Source organism: Condylura cristata, unplaced genomic scaffold, assembly GCF_000260355.1.
Source record: "Condylura cristata isolate star-nosed mole 26May11 unplaced genomic scaffold, ConCri1.0 scaffold00009, whole genome shotgun sequence".
Taxonomy (NCBI): domain Eukaryota; kingdom Metazoa; phylum Chordata; class Mammalia; order Eulipotyphla; family Talpidae; genus Condylura; species Condylura cristata.
The window spans coordinates 48,416,917-48,435,616 of record NW_004567110.1 but is presented as its reverse complement, the minus strand read 5'-3'; the positions used below and the strand labels follow the sequence as shown (position 1 = coordinate 48,435,616).

At 34.7% G+C, this 18,700-nt stretch overlaps 1 protein-coding gene across 2 annotated transcripts in view; it reads left to right on the top strand.

The window, feature by feature from the left end:
- The window catches only part of LOC101632183 (serine/threonine-protein kinase Sgk3), a 58,500-nt gene extending 41,655 nt beyond the window's left edge, over positions 1-16,845 (top strand). Inside the window, exons 10-16 of one of the 2 annotated variants that reach the window (XM_012723116.1) lie at positions 3,792-3,904; positions 3,994-4,030; positions 4,633-4,719; positions 6,268-6,363; positions 8,191-8,346; positions 13,264-13,353; positions 15,915-16,845. In XM_012723116.1, coding sequence (XP_012578570.1) covers positions 3,792-3,904; positions 3,994-4,030; positions 4,633-4,719; positions 6,268-6,363; positions 8,191-8,346; positions 13,264-13,353; positions 15,915-16,085 — 750 coding nt within the window. In that variant the 3' untranslated portion in view covers positions 16,086-16,845. The remainder of the gene's footprint in view (positions 1-3,791; positions 3,905-3,993; positions 4,031-4,632; positions 4,720-6,267; positions 6,364-8,190; positions 8,347-13,263; positions 13,354-15,914) is intronic. The other variant, XM_004679823.2, reaches the window with a different exon arrangement.
- Positions 16,846-18,700: the final 1,855 nt, after the last annotated feature.

Here is an 18,700-nt window from a genome sequence, read left to right as displayed (position 1 = left end):
AAGAACCAAAGGCTCGTTAAGCACAATACAAGACATGGAGAGGTGTAACTACACAAAGCTCTCAGGCAGGTTATGATGTGAGTGGGAGGGTTCATATAGATTCCATGGATAGCTTTGTCACTGGCTATACAGTAAAGATAACAGACAAAAACATTTTAAGGCAATGTGATTTGTAATTTAGATAATTACTGTTTCAATAGTTGTATATAAATACTGTACTAGCCTGTGATCTTCTAAAATGTGCAAACTATTAATCAGATGAGATAATCCTCTAATAAAGGGTTCTGTGGTGATGTCAGTTTGGAAAATGTTTCATGTTGTATCCCTTGGTGATTAACAATACCTTTCTTGGTGAGTTGCAGTATGTTCCAGCATGTTAAAGACTTTGAGAAATTCTGCTTTAAACAAAGCTGAGATTTCTTTAAAGAAAAATATTTTTAACCCCATGGTCTCCTTTTTTCTTTGAACCAAATCTATTAACCCCATGGTCTCCTTTTTTCTTTGAACCTAATCTATTCTGAATCAGGAGCAATGTATTGGAAACATTTTAGAAAATGCTATTATAATAATATAGTAATAACAAACATGTATTGATTATAGTTATGAGTATAGAGTTATGTGTCCAGCCCATTGGCTTTTTGTACTTTATATTTACAATCCTGTTACATAAAACAAACTGAGGCAGAGAGAAGCTCTATAACTTGTTCAAGTCATATTGTTAGTAAGTACTGGAACCAGGAACTGAGCTCAGGAATTCTGATTGCAGGATCTAAGCTACTGATCATCCTTATTCATAACTCTGCTTCTCACATCTTTCTAATTTATTTGACCTCTGACCTGTGAGTGTCTTCAAAAATTATTTCAGTTGTTAGATATGTCATGTTTACAAAGAGCCTTAACATCCCTAAAACCAGAGCAAAGATAGAAAAGAGCATTTCATCCTCACTGTAGTATGCTTACCTGTAGAATAAAGGAACTAGAAGGAAGAACAGAATCTATTCTGCAAACCTAAAGGTGGTCAGACATGGGAAAGGTCATAAGGAGCATCTTTCAACCCTCTATATCTATGAAAAGAATGCCTACAAACTCCTTATTGTAGAAGCAATAAGATGAATCCCCTAGATTCTAGAATGTAGATGACTCCACATTGACCTACCTTGAAAGTCATTATTTTATATTGTGTGTGAATGCTAACATAGGAGAGTTTATTAATATTTAGCAGTTTATAACCATTTAACATGCATTATTTCAATTAATCATCACAATTCTTTGAAATAAACACCCACTTTATAAATAGGAAATCAAGATTCCAAAAGGTCTAGTAACCCTTCTCAATGTCAGTGTTTGAGTGTCAGGCCCTCAGTTTAAACTAGACATAAGTAAGTTCTCTGTAGCTTTGAAATGTCATGTGAGGCACCCAACTGCAGATGAGAACCTACTGCAAGCTTTCTGCTTTATCCTTGGTCTCTTCATGCTGTCTTAGGACTTTGCCTCTGAGCCCTTTTTACACAGTGACCGCTCATAAACTGAAAAGAGGTAGGCTTGTCTTCCCAAAGATACACTTGGCTAAGATAATAGAAATAAAGGAAATGAAATACAATGGAGTGGGTGGAGGAGAAGATGAATGGAACAATAGAAGAGGTATAATGAGAGGTAAAAGATAGAAAAGGAGCAGGAAGCAAAAGGAGGGGCTTAACTTCATGTGCATTGTGTTTCCCATTATTTCTATGATTTCCCCTTCTTTTCCCCCCAATTCATACTTCTACTTCAATCTTGACATCTGAGATTTATTTTGGTATACTACTTCAAATCTGTTTTGGAGCCAGATAGAGTATAAATAAATAAGGTTTATGATAGTAAGCATATAAATGAGCCTTTCTGAACCTCAAATTCTTCATTAGTTTCCTATCTCCAAGTAGTGTGGCTGGATTAAGTAATATAAGCATATAAATTCCTTAAATTCCTTAGCATAGTGCCTTTGATTTAGTTAGCAGTTGGTTAATGTTAAGACTTTAATATGGGTAGGTTCCATTAATAATGTTGGACTGATGTGATTAGGAGATTATTAGAGTGTTAACAATTGTACATGTGACATTTAGGAAAAGCAGTGGTAGGACCAAAACAGAGGTAATATTCCAGAAATAATTAAAAGATAACAGCAGAAGAATTTGCTCATTGGTTGACTGCAGAGCCTTAGGATAAAGGAGCAGTACAGGTGAATCCCCTATGTCAGCCTCCATTTGTCTGTTCTCAACAGGATGTATTACAACTGATCTTCATCGTAACCTTTCAGAAGAGGTTAAGGAAATTTTTTTTAATAGGTTTTTAAAATCAGAGAAATTACACACAAAAAAAAGAAGAACCAGGATATGAACAAAAGTCTAGTTAGCTTTTAAACCTGACACTTTCTACTGTATAAGCCATGTGCCTTACAGGACTTAGAGGTCTGGGCAGAAAGTTATTAAAGGAGAGATAGCAGTGTCTTGGAGAAAATAAGAAGCTCTTATAGATGAGCTGAATTTGTTGGCTAGTGAAACACTCAAAACTAGCAGATAGCAGAGCTTTGCAGTAGAAGCTGCAAGTGTAGTTCTGGGCTGGAGATGTTCACTTAAGAGACAGTCACATAGAAGTAATGGTTTAAAAATCTCTGGGATAGATTGGGTCACCTGGGCAAGGTGTCCAGAAAAAGGATAGCAGTGGAGAAACCAAGGGCAGAAACCTTGTAACTCCCTGAAGTTTAAGAGACCAGAAAGATCAAGAATTAGAAGTCTCCAAAGTAGGAGGAAACTCAAGGAGAGATCATCATTTTAAAAACCATGAGCCCTAGAATAAGAACCTGAAGCAAGCATCACCAAGTGGGTAACTTGATGACTAAAGGACAGGTTGTACAAATAAGATCAGAAAGTATAAGAAAAGAACAGGAGTCTAGCTGTTGCTCAGCTTGAGCCAGTTGCTACCACACTGACATTAAAGCTCAGGTACAGAACTTTCCTTTTTTTTCCCAGAGCAGGGAGGGAGGGGAACCTAGCTAATAATATTTTTTTTTTTTAAGATTTATTTATTTGTTCATACAGAACTGGGGTACAGGCCAGAGGCTCAGGGGTGGCGAGAGGCTTCACCATAGACAGAGTGTGGAGTAGAACAGGCAGATCTACGAAGTACACTGCTGAGGGGAGCAGCGGGCGGGTCAAGAGAGGTCTGCCATGCCATGTGGCCACCTCCGGGGCAGGTGGGAATCGAACTCATGCGGAAGTGGCTTTAGCTTCTCAGTGCTGTGCTTTAACCCTCTGCGCCACCAGGAAGGGCCTAGCTATTAATTTTTACCAAAAAAATTTCCAGTTTCTAAGTGTATCTGGTTAATTTGGGTTTTTATGAAAACATATGTGATGCAAATTATGTCTGTAGATTATATTTGGTCTACCAATCTCTAGTTTCTAATTTCCCAGTGGTATTTCATTTTTCTCAAATGAAAGAATAGTCGAAAAAGTCCAGAAGGAAATTCTATAGCAATATCAAAATTACTTTTCTAGAGTGGTTGTCTAGACTAGTGAGAACACATTGAAGGAGAAGATGTCATGAGAGATGAGTCAGTTAGCAAGGATAAAGAAAGGATATGTGATTGAAAGGAGAATGATGATTGCTAGGTGGGGGATACAGACAAGAGACAATCACAGTTCTTCGGTATATTTTTACCTCACCTTCAAAGTAACAAAAACAAATCCTATTTTTGTATTTATAGAATGTATTTGTTTTACGCTGTGTGTGTGACCTTTATTCCCCCAATTTTACAGCTATTTTTTCACCTACAAAGAGAACGGTCCTTTCCTGAACACAGAGCTAGATTTTATGCTGCTGAAATTGCCAGTGCATTGGGTTACTTACACTCCATCAAAATAGTATATAGGTACAGTTTTAAAATATTACTTGTTGAAATGTCTTTTTATTCATTTTACTTCAGCTAATATCGGTTTTGCCTTTCTTTTAATTTTATAGAGACTTGAAACCAGAAAATATTCTTTTGGATTCAGTAGTAAGTATTATCTTTCAAAAATCTATTAGTCCTCAATTTTTGTTGTCTTAATTAGTGGTAAGAAGTCAGCTTCAGAGATTCCAGAATGCATAATTGCATTAATCCCAAAATAACAGAACTTTAGACATAAAAAACAAATTGATAGTTGCCAACTAGCAGGGACTGGGAGAATAGGATGTGCAAAGATGAATGAGTAAGTAATGCAAGGGAGTTCCTTTTGTTTATTTGCGGTCATGGACAGTTCTCAGTCTTGATTGTGCTCCAAGTTACACAATCTGTACATCTCTCTTGGATAGAACAACATACCATACTCAATACAAATGCACACGTAAAAAAATGATGAAGATTGAATAAAATTGGCTGCCTAGTTAAAGATACTGTACTAGTGTCAGTTTCCTCAGAATTATATTGTACAACTATACAAGGTATCAGCAATGGAGTGGGGTAAAGGGGAGGGGAATGTTGGGTAAGGGGACTTGCAATGCTGTGTACTAGTTTTCCAATTTCCTGTGGGTCTATAATTATTTTAAAGTATAAAGCTTTTTGAAATCGTGAACATATGACCATGCCTTGTTTTACCTTACTGACCCTGTATTTGTCAGGGACATGTCGTCTTAACAGATTTCGGGCTTTGCAAAGAAGGAATTGCTATTTCTGACACCACAACAACATTTTGTGGGACACCAGAGGTAAGAAATGTGTGTCGTCATGCATACAAACATACATAAAATGCAGATATGAATCACAACTTACAAATCATAGATCCAAACTCTGAAATGAAAAAGTAACCACTGTCATTTTTGTTTCTAGCCAGTTGTATATTTGATAATCATCATTTTTTAACATTTAGAATTTGCTGATGTTGTTTTTAATTCTGATTGTGAGATATTATAGATATTTTTGAATAACCTAACCTACGTAAATTATGCTTACTGTTTTTTCTGTTAAATTTTACCATAGATTAATTATTTTATTAAATTTCTAAAGCCTATTTTTTAATCACAAATCAGAGATGTGCTAAAATTAATTGTGTTTGCATTACTTTATGAATATACTAACAGCCATTGACATGTGTGAATTCTGTGGCACATGAATATCCTAATAATGATTTTTTTCAATCATGTGAACTGGCAAAAGCACATCTTTCTATTTGAGACAAAAATGATAATCCTAATCCTTGCAATTTCTGTAAAAGCATTGTTAGTCTCATTTTGTGTGTGTATAAACACACGCACACGCACGTCTGATTTTAACCTGTTTTGATTTCAGTGTGTTTATAATGGTCTTAAGTGTCAGGCAATATTTCATCATGCATATATATGTGGAAAACATATCATAAAAATGGCTTAGAGGAGACTTCTAATCAGAACTTGAGTAAAAGTATAATTTAACAATTATGTACTTTGAAGTATATTTTTTGCCTTTTTTTTCTTTGTTTCATCTAACCATAATCCTTGCATATATTTGTAACCCTGCTGTTTGGTTTGTGTATGAAGTATATTGTGAAAGTGTGTTGATTTTATAATTAATAAAGTCTTTATTAAGTCTGGTAGCTTTTTATAAAAGCAGCACAGTTTTTTTGGTCCTCTAAATCTAATTGTTGGAAATTATTAACACCTTTTTTCATTTTGCATTTTTTTTGATCACTTAAAAAAGCTTAAGAAGAAATTGTTTCCTAGCATATAGTTCATATATGAAGAGCAAATATATATTTTATATGTGAAATTGTGTTTTTTTTTATAAATATCCATCTAGTAGCCAACAGCTTTTCTAAATAATATGTTAGAAACTGATATTGTCATTCTTAAGGGATATGATTAATCTTTTTCTTTCACTGAAAAGGAAGAAGAATTCTCAATTTCCACATTAACAGTTTTTAGTTTAAGACTAACAATTATGAATGATGACCAAAGAATTTCTTAAATAAGTTAATCTTATGTGGGACTTCCCTTGAAATACCAACTTTACATACTTAGTACTCCAGATTTGTCATTTGCTACCCTATTTGTCTTAATTATTTCATAGTTCTGGGAGAAATGCTTAAATGTGTGTATTTTGAAAAATGCCTCAATTTATTCTGAAGAATCCCCCCGCTTCAGGGTATAGGGTGAGAATCCCTAACCAATTGATAATCTAGATAATATGTTTTTAGAGTGATAGTGACACTTAAAATGCATCAGGTTTCTCATTATTCAAATTTTATCCTGAAATGTTCTAACATGTAATCTTTTCTATAGTACCTTGCACCTGAAGTAATTAAAAAGCAGCCCTATGACAACACTGTGGATTGGTGGTGCCTTGGTGCTGTTCTGTATGAAATGCTTTATGGACTGGTATGTATTTCTGTGTTTTCTTTATTATTCCAATATATTATCATTTATCTGAGTTTTCTTTATTCCTTCCACCCTCACCTTCACTTCTTCTCTCTTTCCCAGCCTTTACCGCTACCCCCCACCCTTTTAATAATCTTGTGGACATTAGAAAATGCTAAGAGAGCAGTAGTAACCCAGGTAAATGAATCCAAAACTACAGTAGAGATCCACACAGAAAGAAACGCTTTCATTTTACCATTTTTTATGTAATTATGTATCTGTCATGCTAATCACTATGTCAAGTATTCTCATCCCACTTGAAATTATCTTAGAAATAGAAACTTAGTTTTAACATTAAAATTATCTACTTCATTCGCTTTACCCCAGTAATCATTCTGCCTAATTTGAGAAAATGAAAAGAAAAAATTTCAGTATTTTTTGGAAAAGAATGTGTTTTGAATTTTTGCTTTGTATTTTATAGGATTAAATTAATGCACTGCTGCTCCAGTTTTCCATCACTGGGAACCCTCTGTTCCCTTCATCATAAATACCATGTCTTGAAGTTTCATTGAAAATAATGTTTAGTATGTGATTAGTTTCCTGGCTTTATTAATGAAAGACACATATGGCTAGACAGAGCTGATTAACATAAATAAAGTTGTTTTACTATATTGAGTTAATAACATTCCAACCAAAAGCAGCAAACAGTTTTTAAGATTTTAGTTAGCTTACTTATCCTTACAGGAATAATGTATATTATTCCTTAAGATTTTTTAAATATTTGGAATAGTTTCTAGGCTCCCTCTGTGGTCTTTGAGTATCCAGCTTCATGTTGGGAGCCCTCTCCTCACCTGCCACGTGGCTGCCCTAATAAGCTAACTACCTTCCTCGGCTGAGACCTACACTGGGGCTTGGTTGCTTTGTAAAATTTGTCGTCCATGGAAAGTGGGGAATATTTGTCTCATGTTGCTAATTGTGACTGATGAATTCCTCTGACAGCCCACACTGTCTCACTTGTTTGGCCTTGAATATGATCAGCTAGTTAAAAGACCTAGTTTTCAGTTTTCTTCAGGACTTTGAAAGTATAAAGTATTATCATTGTATATGAAATGAAACTTTTCAAAAGGAGCATTCAAAACTTAGATTTCACTGATGATACCTTATTTAAAAAAGTGTTAACTTATAAAGAGAGAAAAATGAAGTTTTACTTTTCTATAAAATGAAAGAAAATAACAAGCATCTATCTCCCTTAACTTGAGAAATTATTTTTAGTTGAAAACTTAACTAGATAATGCTTATCTTCATGTTGAAGCAGTTCCTCATATCTTTAAACTGTGATAGCAGGATTTTAATTCTACAGAGTGTACCATGTGCTGTCACTATACAAGTATTTAAGAAGGGACACCATATTCAGGTCTCCATCTGTACTAGAAATGTCTGTTTTAATTAGTTTATTCGCAAGCCTCAAAAAATTACTTAATATTTGATCTCTCTTGAATTTCTGTTTCTAGTAATTCTGTTATTAACCATATTGTGAGGTTGGGGGTGGTTTTCTCTAAAACAGGTAGTATTACAAGTTTTGGGTTGTTTCCACCTGACTATTACAAGATATTAATTGAACAGTTAGTGACTGTGTATTAAACTTTATTAACAGTGAATCTGGATTTTAAAATCTTTTCACATGAGAGGATATACTGCAGATAGACACATATCCAAAGAAGAAGCCTATGAATTTCTGTAATTGTCCAGACCCAGACTGCTGCCTGTTAATTAATGCTAAATCCAACTATTTTCAATTACATTTTGTCATAGTTTAATTCATACTAATTTTATTTTGCTTTTTTCCAGCCTCCTTTTTATTGCCGAGATGTTGCTGAAATGTATGACAATATTCTTCACAAGCCTCTAAGTTTGAGACCTGGAGTGAGCCTCACAGCATGGTCCATTCTGGAAGAACTCCTAGAAAAAGACAGGCAAAATCGACTTGGTGCCAAAGAAGACTTTGTATGTACACCTCCCCAAGTACCCAGTTTATTTAATCTAATTTGTCTTATGTGAATATAACTCTCCTTCTTTTTTCCTGGTATTTAATGGGAAGAGTACAGTCCTGGTGCACCAGCACCATGGAAAAAGAAGGATACTTATAGCAATAATTTTTCCCAGTGTTCACATAGGAATGTAATTGTTTCTTTATTTTAACTGAGGCAGCAAGGTTTACGCTGATGTCATTCAAGGCAGAGAATCATACCTCCTAAGATTCATGTCAGCACACCTCACCCAGTAACAAAACACCCATTAATCCTCCACTCATAGTCCACTGTGGCTCCTCCCCACTTTGCCCTTCCCCTCCTGTTCCTCTGGAAGAACTCCTCAGTTTTATAGTCAGAGTCCTAGGGTTTGCTACTTCTTGTTTTTGTCTTCCCCTTTGTTTCCTCTATATTCCACATGGCAAGAGAAATCATCCAATATACTTAATCCCCTTCTGATTTATTTCACTTAACATAATCCCCTCCAGTTCTATCCATGTATATCCATATTGTCACAAATGTCAACTATTCATCTTTTGTTTTATGTCTTTTTGTTTATTTGATTTGAGCAGTATTCCATTTTGTGTCTGTAGACCACATCTTGATAATCTGCTCATCTGTCCTTGGGCACTTGGTTGTTTCCACAATTTGGCTGTTGTGAATAGTGCTACAGTGAACACAGGAGTGCATATTGCTGTTTTTACATCCTTCAGGTACATAGGAGTAGAACAGTAGTGCATATTGCTGTTTTTACATTCTTCAGGTACCTAGGAGTAGAATTGCTAGATCATCTAATAGATCTACTGTTAGTATTGAGACACCTCCATACTTTTTCCTATAGGGGCTGAGTCAGCCTGTATTTCCACCAACAGTGTACAAAGGTTCTTTTCTTCAAACCTTTGTCACCACTTGTGACCATTGTGAAATCAGTGTTGTTTCGATTTGCATTTCCCTGATATGTGATAAGCGTGTTTTCATGTGCCCATTGGTCATCTAGATGTCATCTCTGGAGAAATGTCTTTTACCGCTCCTGCCATTTTTCGATAGGTTTGTTTTCTTTTTGTTGAGTTAGATGAGTTTTTTTATAGGTACTGGAAATCAACCCCTTGTCAGATGTATTCTCCCATTCAGTAGGGTATCATTTTTTTAAATGAAAGATTCTTCCACTGCAGAAGCTTTTTAGTTTGTTGTAGTCCTATTTGTTTATGTTTACTTTTATTCCTCTGTTGGAGACACAAAACTACAAAGATGTCTTTAATCCATTTTGAGTTAATTTTTGTGTAAAGTATTAAATGGTGGTAGTTTCTTTTTCATGTGGCTGGTTTTCTCAGCACCATTTATTGAAGAGACTTTGCTGTCTTCACTGTCTACTCTTGGCTCCTTTGTCCTAGATTAACTGTCTAGTATGTGCAAATTTATATCTGGACTTTCACTTGTATTCCATTACCTATGAGTCTGTTTTAAAACCACGTGCACCATTTTTTCATTTTATCCTTCTAACAATTTCATCCTCTCCTTTTCTCCCTCATATATAGTTATCACAGCCTAGTATTTGATTTATATTTGTAAGGATATCTTCTCTTCCTTTTTTAAAAAAGGCGTGGCATGTTTTTTCACTACATAGAATTTTTCCCCTCTAGCTTCCTCCAATTTGAATTTTATTTTAAAGTAATTTTGAAATCAAGTCCTTTTTTAACCTCTTTATTAATTTTTAGATAGTATATGATTTCTCCTTTCTCCCCTCAATTTGGTCATTGTAATTCCTCTCCCACCAAAGTACCCATAGTCCATTACCATAGTCCCTTTTTCTCTTCCCCACCTTTTTTTTCTATCCTTTCCCACCATGTCTCTCATCTATGATCAGATTTCAAGGTTTGTCTGTGTCTTACTCTTTGTTTTATTTTTGTAGAGCCTACATATAAGTAAAACCATCTGATAACAGAAAAAGATGTTCTTTTTCCTTCTGACTTTTTTCATGTAGCATAATCCTTCCAGCTCCACCCATGTTACCACAGATCACTGAGTAGTATTCCATTGTGTATATATTGTACATCTTCTTGATCCACTTATCTGTTTTGTGGCATTTAAGCTGTTTCCATATCTTGGCAATGACAAATAGTGTTATAAGAAGCATAGGGGTACATGTTTCCTTTCAAATTAGTCTTTGTGTTCTTTGGGTCAATTTATAGGAGTGGAATAGCTGGTCTACTAAAAATCACAGATCTGTTTTTAGTGTTTTAATGAATCTCCACACAACTTTCCATAGAGGCTGGACTAGCTTACATTCCTACCAGCAGGTTAGAGGGTTCCTTTTTTCTCCACATCCTGGCCAGCACGGATTGTTTCTGGATTGGTTTTTTTTTTTTTTTTTTAATATGTGCCGTTCTCACAGATGTGAGGTGGTCTCTCACTGTGGTTTTGATTTTCATTTCCCTGATAATAAATGACGAACGTTTTTTCATATGTTTTTTTCTTGTATCTATTGGCCATTTGCATTTTTCTTTGGAGAAATGTCTATTTAGCTCTTCTGGCCATTTTTGATTGGGTTGATAGCTTTGTTTTTGTTTCATTGTGTGAGTTCTTTGTAGATCTTTGACATCAGTCCTCTACTAGGTATGATATACAGGGTTCTTCACCCATTAACTAGAGGGTCTTTTCATTTTGGTTACTGTCTCTTTGTGCTATACAGAAACCTTTATATTTTCCTTTTTTTCCTTGCTTCTGGTGATGAATCCTCAAAAATGTTTATGAATTTTATGTTACAAAGTTTTGCCTACGTTTTCTTGTATATATTTTATGATTTTAACCTATTTTGAGTTGACTTTTGTATATGGTGTGAGATGGTATTAACTACCTAAAATTATAAATCATTTTATTAAGACTTTAGTGTCTCTCTGCTTCATTGCTGCCTGGTGATGTGCCTATATTTGTTTCTTCACCTTACTTTCCTACTTTTTGTATTAAGTATTTCAGACTTTTCTCCAAATTTTTGGATTCTATTACCTCTTCATTTTTAGCAGATAGTCTTGCTTTTCTATTTTATAGGATAAACAAAATCACCAGAGTGAAATTGCCAGCTTCTTTCTATCAAATTTTCAGACATGTATACATCTGCTCTTGTTTTATTCTATTATAGTTGGAAAGGACAGTTTCTACTCATGTATTGGATTCTGACCCCTTGCAGCCTTATAGGGAACTCTATACATATTTTTTTCTGAACAGGTAACTGCTCCTTTTTGTTCTGGTTCCTTCCAGTTAATCATTAAACATTTTCAAGTCTCCTATTTGTACACAATAATGGTCATTCTCCCATCACAGCCAAATATATTGAAGATATCTATGTTCATTCTCCCTGTCCCAGTCTTCCACTTCTCAGTCTTTTTCAGCCAGAATTGTTGAATATTTCTACTCCTCAGCTTGCATTCTCAGTAGCATTGGAACTATACTTCTGGGCCCACCTCCATGATCTCCTGTTCAGGCTCCTCTTCTTCCTCCTGACCTTTACATGTTGCAATGCCTTTTCCTCTACTGTCCTCTTTTTCTGGACAGTTGCAACTTGTCTCTATGGCTTTGGTATTTTCTGTCTTCACCTTAGCGTTTACATCTTCCTCTATTCTGTACTCAATACTGACATAATTTAATCTGTCTGTTCAACAGCAGCATTTAGACTTCTTAGAGTTCTTTAGACACAGCATTTGAAAATTGAACTCCTTTAATCTTCCTTTTGTGTTCCCTTTCTTATTAAGTCACATCACTGTCCATCTAGTTGTTTAGGTCCCAAATCTGAACCATTCTTGACTGCTCTTTCCCTTACTTTCACATTCAACAAACAGCATGTCCTGTTGCATTTGCCTCCTAAATATTCCCATATTCAGAAAGTCCTTTGACTCCCACTGCTGCTGCTCTTTCCAACATTGTCATCTGTTGTTTAACCACAACAATAGCTATTGTTCCTTTATCTGGTCACAACTCTCCTGTCCACTCCCCTGTTACAGTATAGTGCTGTTAAGAAGCAAACCAGAAGTCCACATGTTTCATATCACCTCCCCAAAACTATTTGACAGTTTTCCAAAACCCAGAAAAATAAAAAAAAATTTTAATGTAGTCCGTGTGACAATCTCTATCCTTCTCCTTCCCCTAATCTCTTTGTCATGTAATGGACTTCATGCTCTGTCTGAACTGTCTCTCCTCATCCTTTTGACTAATTCTTTTGAGATCTCTGTTCTGACATTATCCTCTCTCACTTTTCTTTTAATACATAAAACTAGGCTGGATCCTCCTTTTTACATTCTAATGCCATTCTGCAGTAAAAAAAAAAAAAAAAAAAAAACCATAATCGGCACTGTGCTTAACTTTTGATAATACCAATCTAGACTAGAATATTTTTTGGTGGTAGAGTTCATCTTAAGCTTATCTCTGCCCCACTGCAATTCTTGAGTAACGTACTTCTTCACCTTCCCATTCAGATAATAATAATTCTTTGCACCTATGTAGTGCTTTATTCTTTTCATATCACTTATTTCCATGTATTCCACTGATCCTTAAAAAAAATCTGTGAAGAGTCTAGGGTAGAAATGTTAACCCTGTTTTACCTATGATGTAACTATGACTGAAGCAAATGTAATGTAGGTCTGTCATTCTATGTAACTGTTTTTCTTGTCTCTGGTAGTCTCAGCGTGGCAATGTTCTCACCACTCTAAGCAACCACTGGAAAAGGTTATCAATAAAAGCCAATGATTTAATGTTTTTATATAATCATATGAATTAAATAAACATGTACCCACAAAAATATTATTGAGGGCAAAGTGGTAATGATTTGGCTGTATAAAATTCTTAAGTCAGTACTTAATAGGTTCTTCTTCATAAATAAAAAATTTTTCCCTTAATTTTCTAGCTTGAAATTCAGAACCATCCTTTTTTTGAATCACTCAGCTGGACTGACCTTGTACAAAAGAAAATTCCACCACCATTTAATCCTAATGTGGTAAGTACATATTGAAAATTTCAAGTATTAAGTCCATGAGTGACCACATAAAACCTACACATGTCTGCATGAAAAAATACTAAAAATAACAAACTGTAGAAAATGTCCTTAAAACCTAAAGCAATAAGAGAAAAAAAACAAAACAATGACTGATAGAAACACAAACAAGACATAAAATATAAAATTACAGAAAGATAAATACAAAATGTTTTCAAATGTAAAATTCATTGTTCAAATTCACAGATATTTGAAGAAATGTAAACTAAAACCCTAACAGGTTACCAGTTTTCACCTAGCAGGTTAACAGTGACCAAAAAATTAGCTACAGTAAGTTAGAGAATTTATTCTCAAACACTGTTTATTCTCAGTAATTTTATCCTTTTACTTAATGTTGACAGTAAGCCAATGAAATTTTCTACATATTACAGATGCACTAACTGAGCCATAACAAGATGTTAAATACGTTGCCAGTTTCAAAACTAAAATTTGACTTGGACATGTTAAAGCTCGCATTCTTGCTTTATTTATAGTAATGTAAATACCACACTTTATTTACTCTATTTATTAAAGACTAATATTTCATCACATTTACAATATTAATGAAACTTAGTAAGAGAGATGCAACTTCTTTTTTTTTTGTTTGTTTTAACATTTTGGCACTGGATTATTAATGAGCAAGTGTCAAAATAATTCTTAAATTATTACATAAGAAACTTTTAAATGATTGGTGTTAGTCTATGTACAGTTCAATTTTTGGTATAAGTTCGTTGGCTGCAAGAAAGATAATTTGTTTTGTTTCACTAATAGGAGTATCTCTTAATGCTGGGATGGCCTCTACTTGGTATTCCTCTTTGATTTTTAGCATAATTATCTGTGATTATATGATTGGAGTTGAGTGGAGAAACATTCATCATGTTTACTCCAAATAAGGGTATGTAACTGATGACTCTAAACATGCAGAAGTACATAGGCAATGCAGTTGCCCAGTATTTTTGAGGTCAATAGGTTAAGCATATGGAGTTTAGCCAAGATTCAGGAATAAAAGTTCACATAAGATAAGAGTATGAAATCAGGTTAGGAGCTTAAGAACAAAGCCATAAATCACCTTCATGGCAAGGACAATGCTGATTTTCCACTGTTGTCCCCGTGACTTTAGATAATCTTGGGTCTTTTTATCTACCCTGGTCCCTCCTGACAGTTCCACTTCCTCAGCAGAGTCTCACCTACCGACCAGGGAACCACAAAGAGCAATGGTGGGAGGTGGTGAGAGAGGAAACATGGGAAAGGCCAGTTGCATTTCTGCCCCCATTTCAGTCCCTCCACCCCCAGGTGCAGAAGCGTCACCTCTCTCTTTCTTATTCAATATATGCTAAACAGTGTTACCTCTGTGAATAACCGTGAACTATGCATAAATTTAAATAAAAGAACATTTACTATCATTTATTGAATACTTCCCACACATATGATTCGTAGAATTTAATGTATTTGCACCTCAAGTCCTCACAGTAACCTTCAGAGATAAATGGTCGTATTCTTATTTACAGAAGCTCACAGAGATAGTTTTATATAAAAAATTGCAGCTAGCATATTTCACAGCTATAACTGAATTTTTAGTCTTATTCCAAAACTGATGCTACTAGGGCTATGTGTAAGAATTTGATACTAGATGTATACACACAAATAAAATTTTCTCATTTTTTCTCATATAGAAGGCTCTAGAATTCTGGATTTTCCCTGGTCTCTGCTCTGCTGTTTGTAGCACCAGTAGGCTAAATGTATCCTTAGCTTATAATATCTGCTCTGAATTCCTATTTGTTTACCTCTGGTTGAACTTCATATCTTGAACATTTTAAGGATTCCCTTCCTCTGAGAGCAAAAAAATAACATAGAACTCCAGAATGAACTAAAGAATAAATCACCTGAATTTATATTCCAGTTTTTGTCTATCCTTACAATGGAAAGGGAAGAGACTCCATTAGTTTCTATCAGCTTAGGCAGCCACCATGGTTCAGTTCTCATTTTCCTACGCTTCTAGAATTAATGGTGTCCTGGCCAAAGCGTTCATAACCAAGGAGAATTACCTTTCACAGTTGTGCTTGATGATTCTTTTATCCTGTAGTCTTCCATCCTTTATCAAGCCTTCACCCTACCCAGAGTTGCGAAACTAGATGGATAAGCATTTTATGGAAACTCAAAAAGTAAATGCTATCTTACTACCTGCCTGAGCCCCTTTTCTGAATTTGGAATCGCGATGTGTGGAGAGAATGGGAATCTCATTTTAGGGTCTCAAACTGAAATTAACATAGCTGAGGAAAGGCTAGTCTATGCTACTCTTCCTCACCCTTATCTCTCTTCTCTCCACCTAACAAGTAGAGAACAGGTAGACTCACCTCAGTAATTAAAATCAAGAAAGGAAAAAGTAGAAAATGTTTTAAAGAAATGATGATGTAGGAAAACATTCAAACTTGCCAACGATAAAATTAAAGATTCATAGAAGGGTTTATGAAGAGTTAAATGAGGAAAAAGCTGTGATGAATAATAGTATGCTTTTGATATTTTAGGCAGGACCAGATGATATCAGGAACTTTGATGCAGCATTTACAGAAGAAACAGTTCCATATTCTGTATGTGTGTCTTCTGACTATTCAATAGTGAACGCCAGTGTACTGGAGGCAGATGATGCATTCCTCGGTTTCTCTTACGCTCCTCCTTCAGAAGACTTATTTTTGTGAACAGTTTGCCATGCAGTACTCACTGAGCACATATAAACCCATGGATCAGACTGAAACTCCTGTTTGTGTGAATATATTCAGATATGTTTTAACTAGTGCCTCATTTTTACATGTAATGTTGAAGACTATGAAAAATGTATTTTCTGCTGTATGCAAGAAAATAGGGCATTTCAAGAGCTAAGTTTTGAATTAAAATTTGTATTCTTGTTTATTATGCTTATTTTTAAACAGAAACTTTAAAGCTATTGTTCTTAGCATTAACCTATTTTTAAAGAAAACTTTTTTGCTATTGACTGTTTTTTCCCTCTGAGTTTACACTAATGACTACCCAGGGTAGACTGTCTCCAACAGTCTATTTCAGTTCAGTTAATATATACTAATGCCTTTGTAACGATCTACTTTGACCTTTGTTCTCAGATCAGAACTATGCAATTGGTACAAGATTGTTTAAGAGGAAACCATATCATTTCCATAATAAATCACTGTTTGATATAATCACTTCTTGGTAGAATTAAACTATACAAGCATCATAACTACATTAGATGCTCATTAACAATGAAAAATCATTTATTCTGCAGATCCAATTAAGAAATAGCAAATTTCTTAATTGAATAGAATAGAAATTCTTTGCTTTTAAAATACCAGTTCTATTTTGTGAATTATTTTTCTTCTGGAGGAAGGGTAAAAGTTTAATAGCTAGAAATTTTAATCCCAATGATTTGAAGGGTAATAAAGTACTGCTGGACTTTTTTTTTAGGTGGTGCCAAAAATGAATGTGTCTGTGTCATGTATTTATATTATAAATACAATCTATTTATGTTATTGGTTGTTTTTAATGTTTAGTGTACTGTTACATAAGTCTAAATCTTGGCATTTGCTTTTGCAAATAACTGTTACAAGCTGTCTTCCTAATTGGTTGGTAGGTAACAGATACTGAGCTTTCTAGAATAGATACCTAATTGAGAACTAAAAAGTAAAATAGCACATTTTGGTCAGTATAAATATATATAGTTTATATATAACAAACTAAAAATAATTCAAACAGGATGCATAGTCAGTATCTTATTTATCTTAGAAAAAGTACAGGAAACTGACCTTAAAAATGTACTAAGAACCAACTAATTTGTTACTTATAATTATAAAAGAGAATACAGAAAAATGAAAATGAATGCCTTTCCTGGAATTTATGTTATGTAGGAAACAATGTGAAAAGTTCAGTGATCCACTTTAGGCAGTTCCAAGAGCAAACATTCTTTCCCTGTATTTACTATTTAAAAAGAAATCACAAACACATTTTAGATCAGTACCTTTTGACTTAAAAGTGTTCAGTAAAGTCGGGGGAAAGGAGTGTGTTTAGTAATAACATTGCACCCAGTACAATGAATCTTCATTTAGAGGTAAGATTTTAATAATGACACTGTAAATATTTGGTTCATTTGGCAATACTGTAATTTCTGCTTTTTAAAATCATTCTTCATTTTGTACATTTTTCCAACTCATTTGTATCCCTGTGTGCTTCCCACCAGCAATTCACCCATGTGCCATCACCGTAGTCCTGTGCTCTTTTCCCACCCCAGTTTTGATCCTATTCCCCTTTCTTCCCCATAGAATATCTCTGGTTTATAATTGTTCGTTGTTTTAGTTTTTACTTTATTACATTTGCTTCTCTTCCCTCTCCCAGCCTATCCTCCTTTGGCTCCCTCCCCCCAATCTCTTATGGTCTTGCTGTGAGTGAAACCATCTAGTATTTTTCTTTTTCTTTCTGGCTTATTTCACTAAGCATGATCCCTTCCAGCTCCATCCATGTTGCTGCAAAAGGCTTGAGTTTATCTTTTTGATTGCTGAGTGATATTCCATTGTGTATATGTACCACATCTTTTTAATCCAGTTATCTATTTTTTTTTTTTGCATTTGAATATCACATCTTCCCTGTTGTAAATAGAGCAGCAATATACATGGGGGTGCAGCTGTCCTTTTGAAGCGATGTTTTTGAGTCCTTTGTGTAGATACCTAGGCATGAGATTGCTGGGTCATATGGAAGCTCCATTTTTAGCAGTTTGAAAAACCTCCAAAGAGCTTTCCATAATGGTTGGATCAGTTTGCATTCCCATCAGCTGTATAAGAGAGTTCCTTTCCACATCCTCACCAACATTTGTTGTTGCTAGTTGTTTTAATATGTGCCATTCTCACTGGTGTGAGATGGTATCATATTGTGGTTTTAATTTGCATTTCTTTTACTCCAAGTGATGTTGAACACTTTTGCATATACTCATTGGCCGTCTGCACTTACTTCCTCTTTGGAGAAGTGTCTCTTTAGCTCTTCTGCCCATTTTTTAATGGGGTTGTTCATTTTATGTTTGTTGAGTTTCATCAGCTCTTTGTATATCTTTCTGATCAGTCCTTTGTCATTAGTATTGTGTGCAAAAATTTTCTCCCAATCAGTGCCGTGTCTCTTTGTTTCATGTAATGTCTCTTGCTGTACAGAAGCTCTTTAACTTGATGTAGTCCCAGCTGTTTATCTTTTCCTTCACTATCCTTGGTTTGGGTGGTGTATCTTTAAAGATGTTATTGAGGTTTATGTTGTGCAGTGTTTCACCTAACTTTTCTTCTAGATA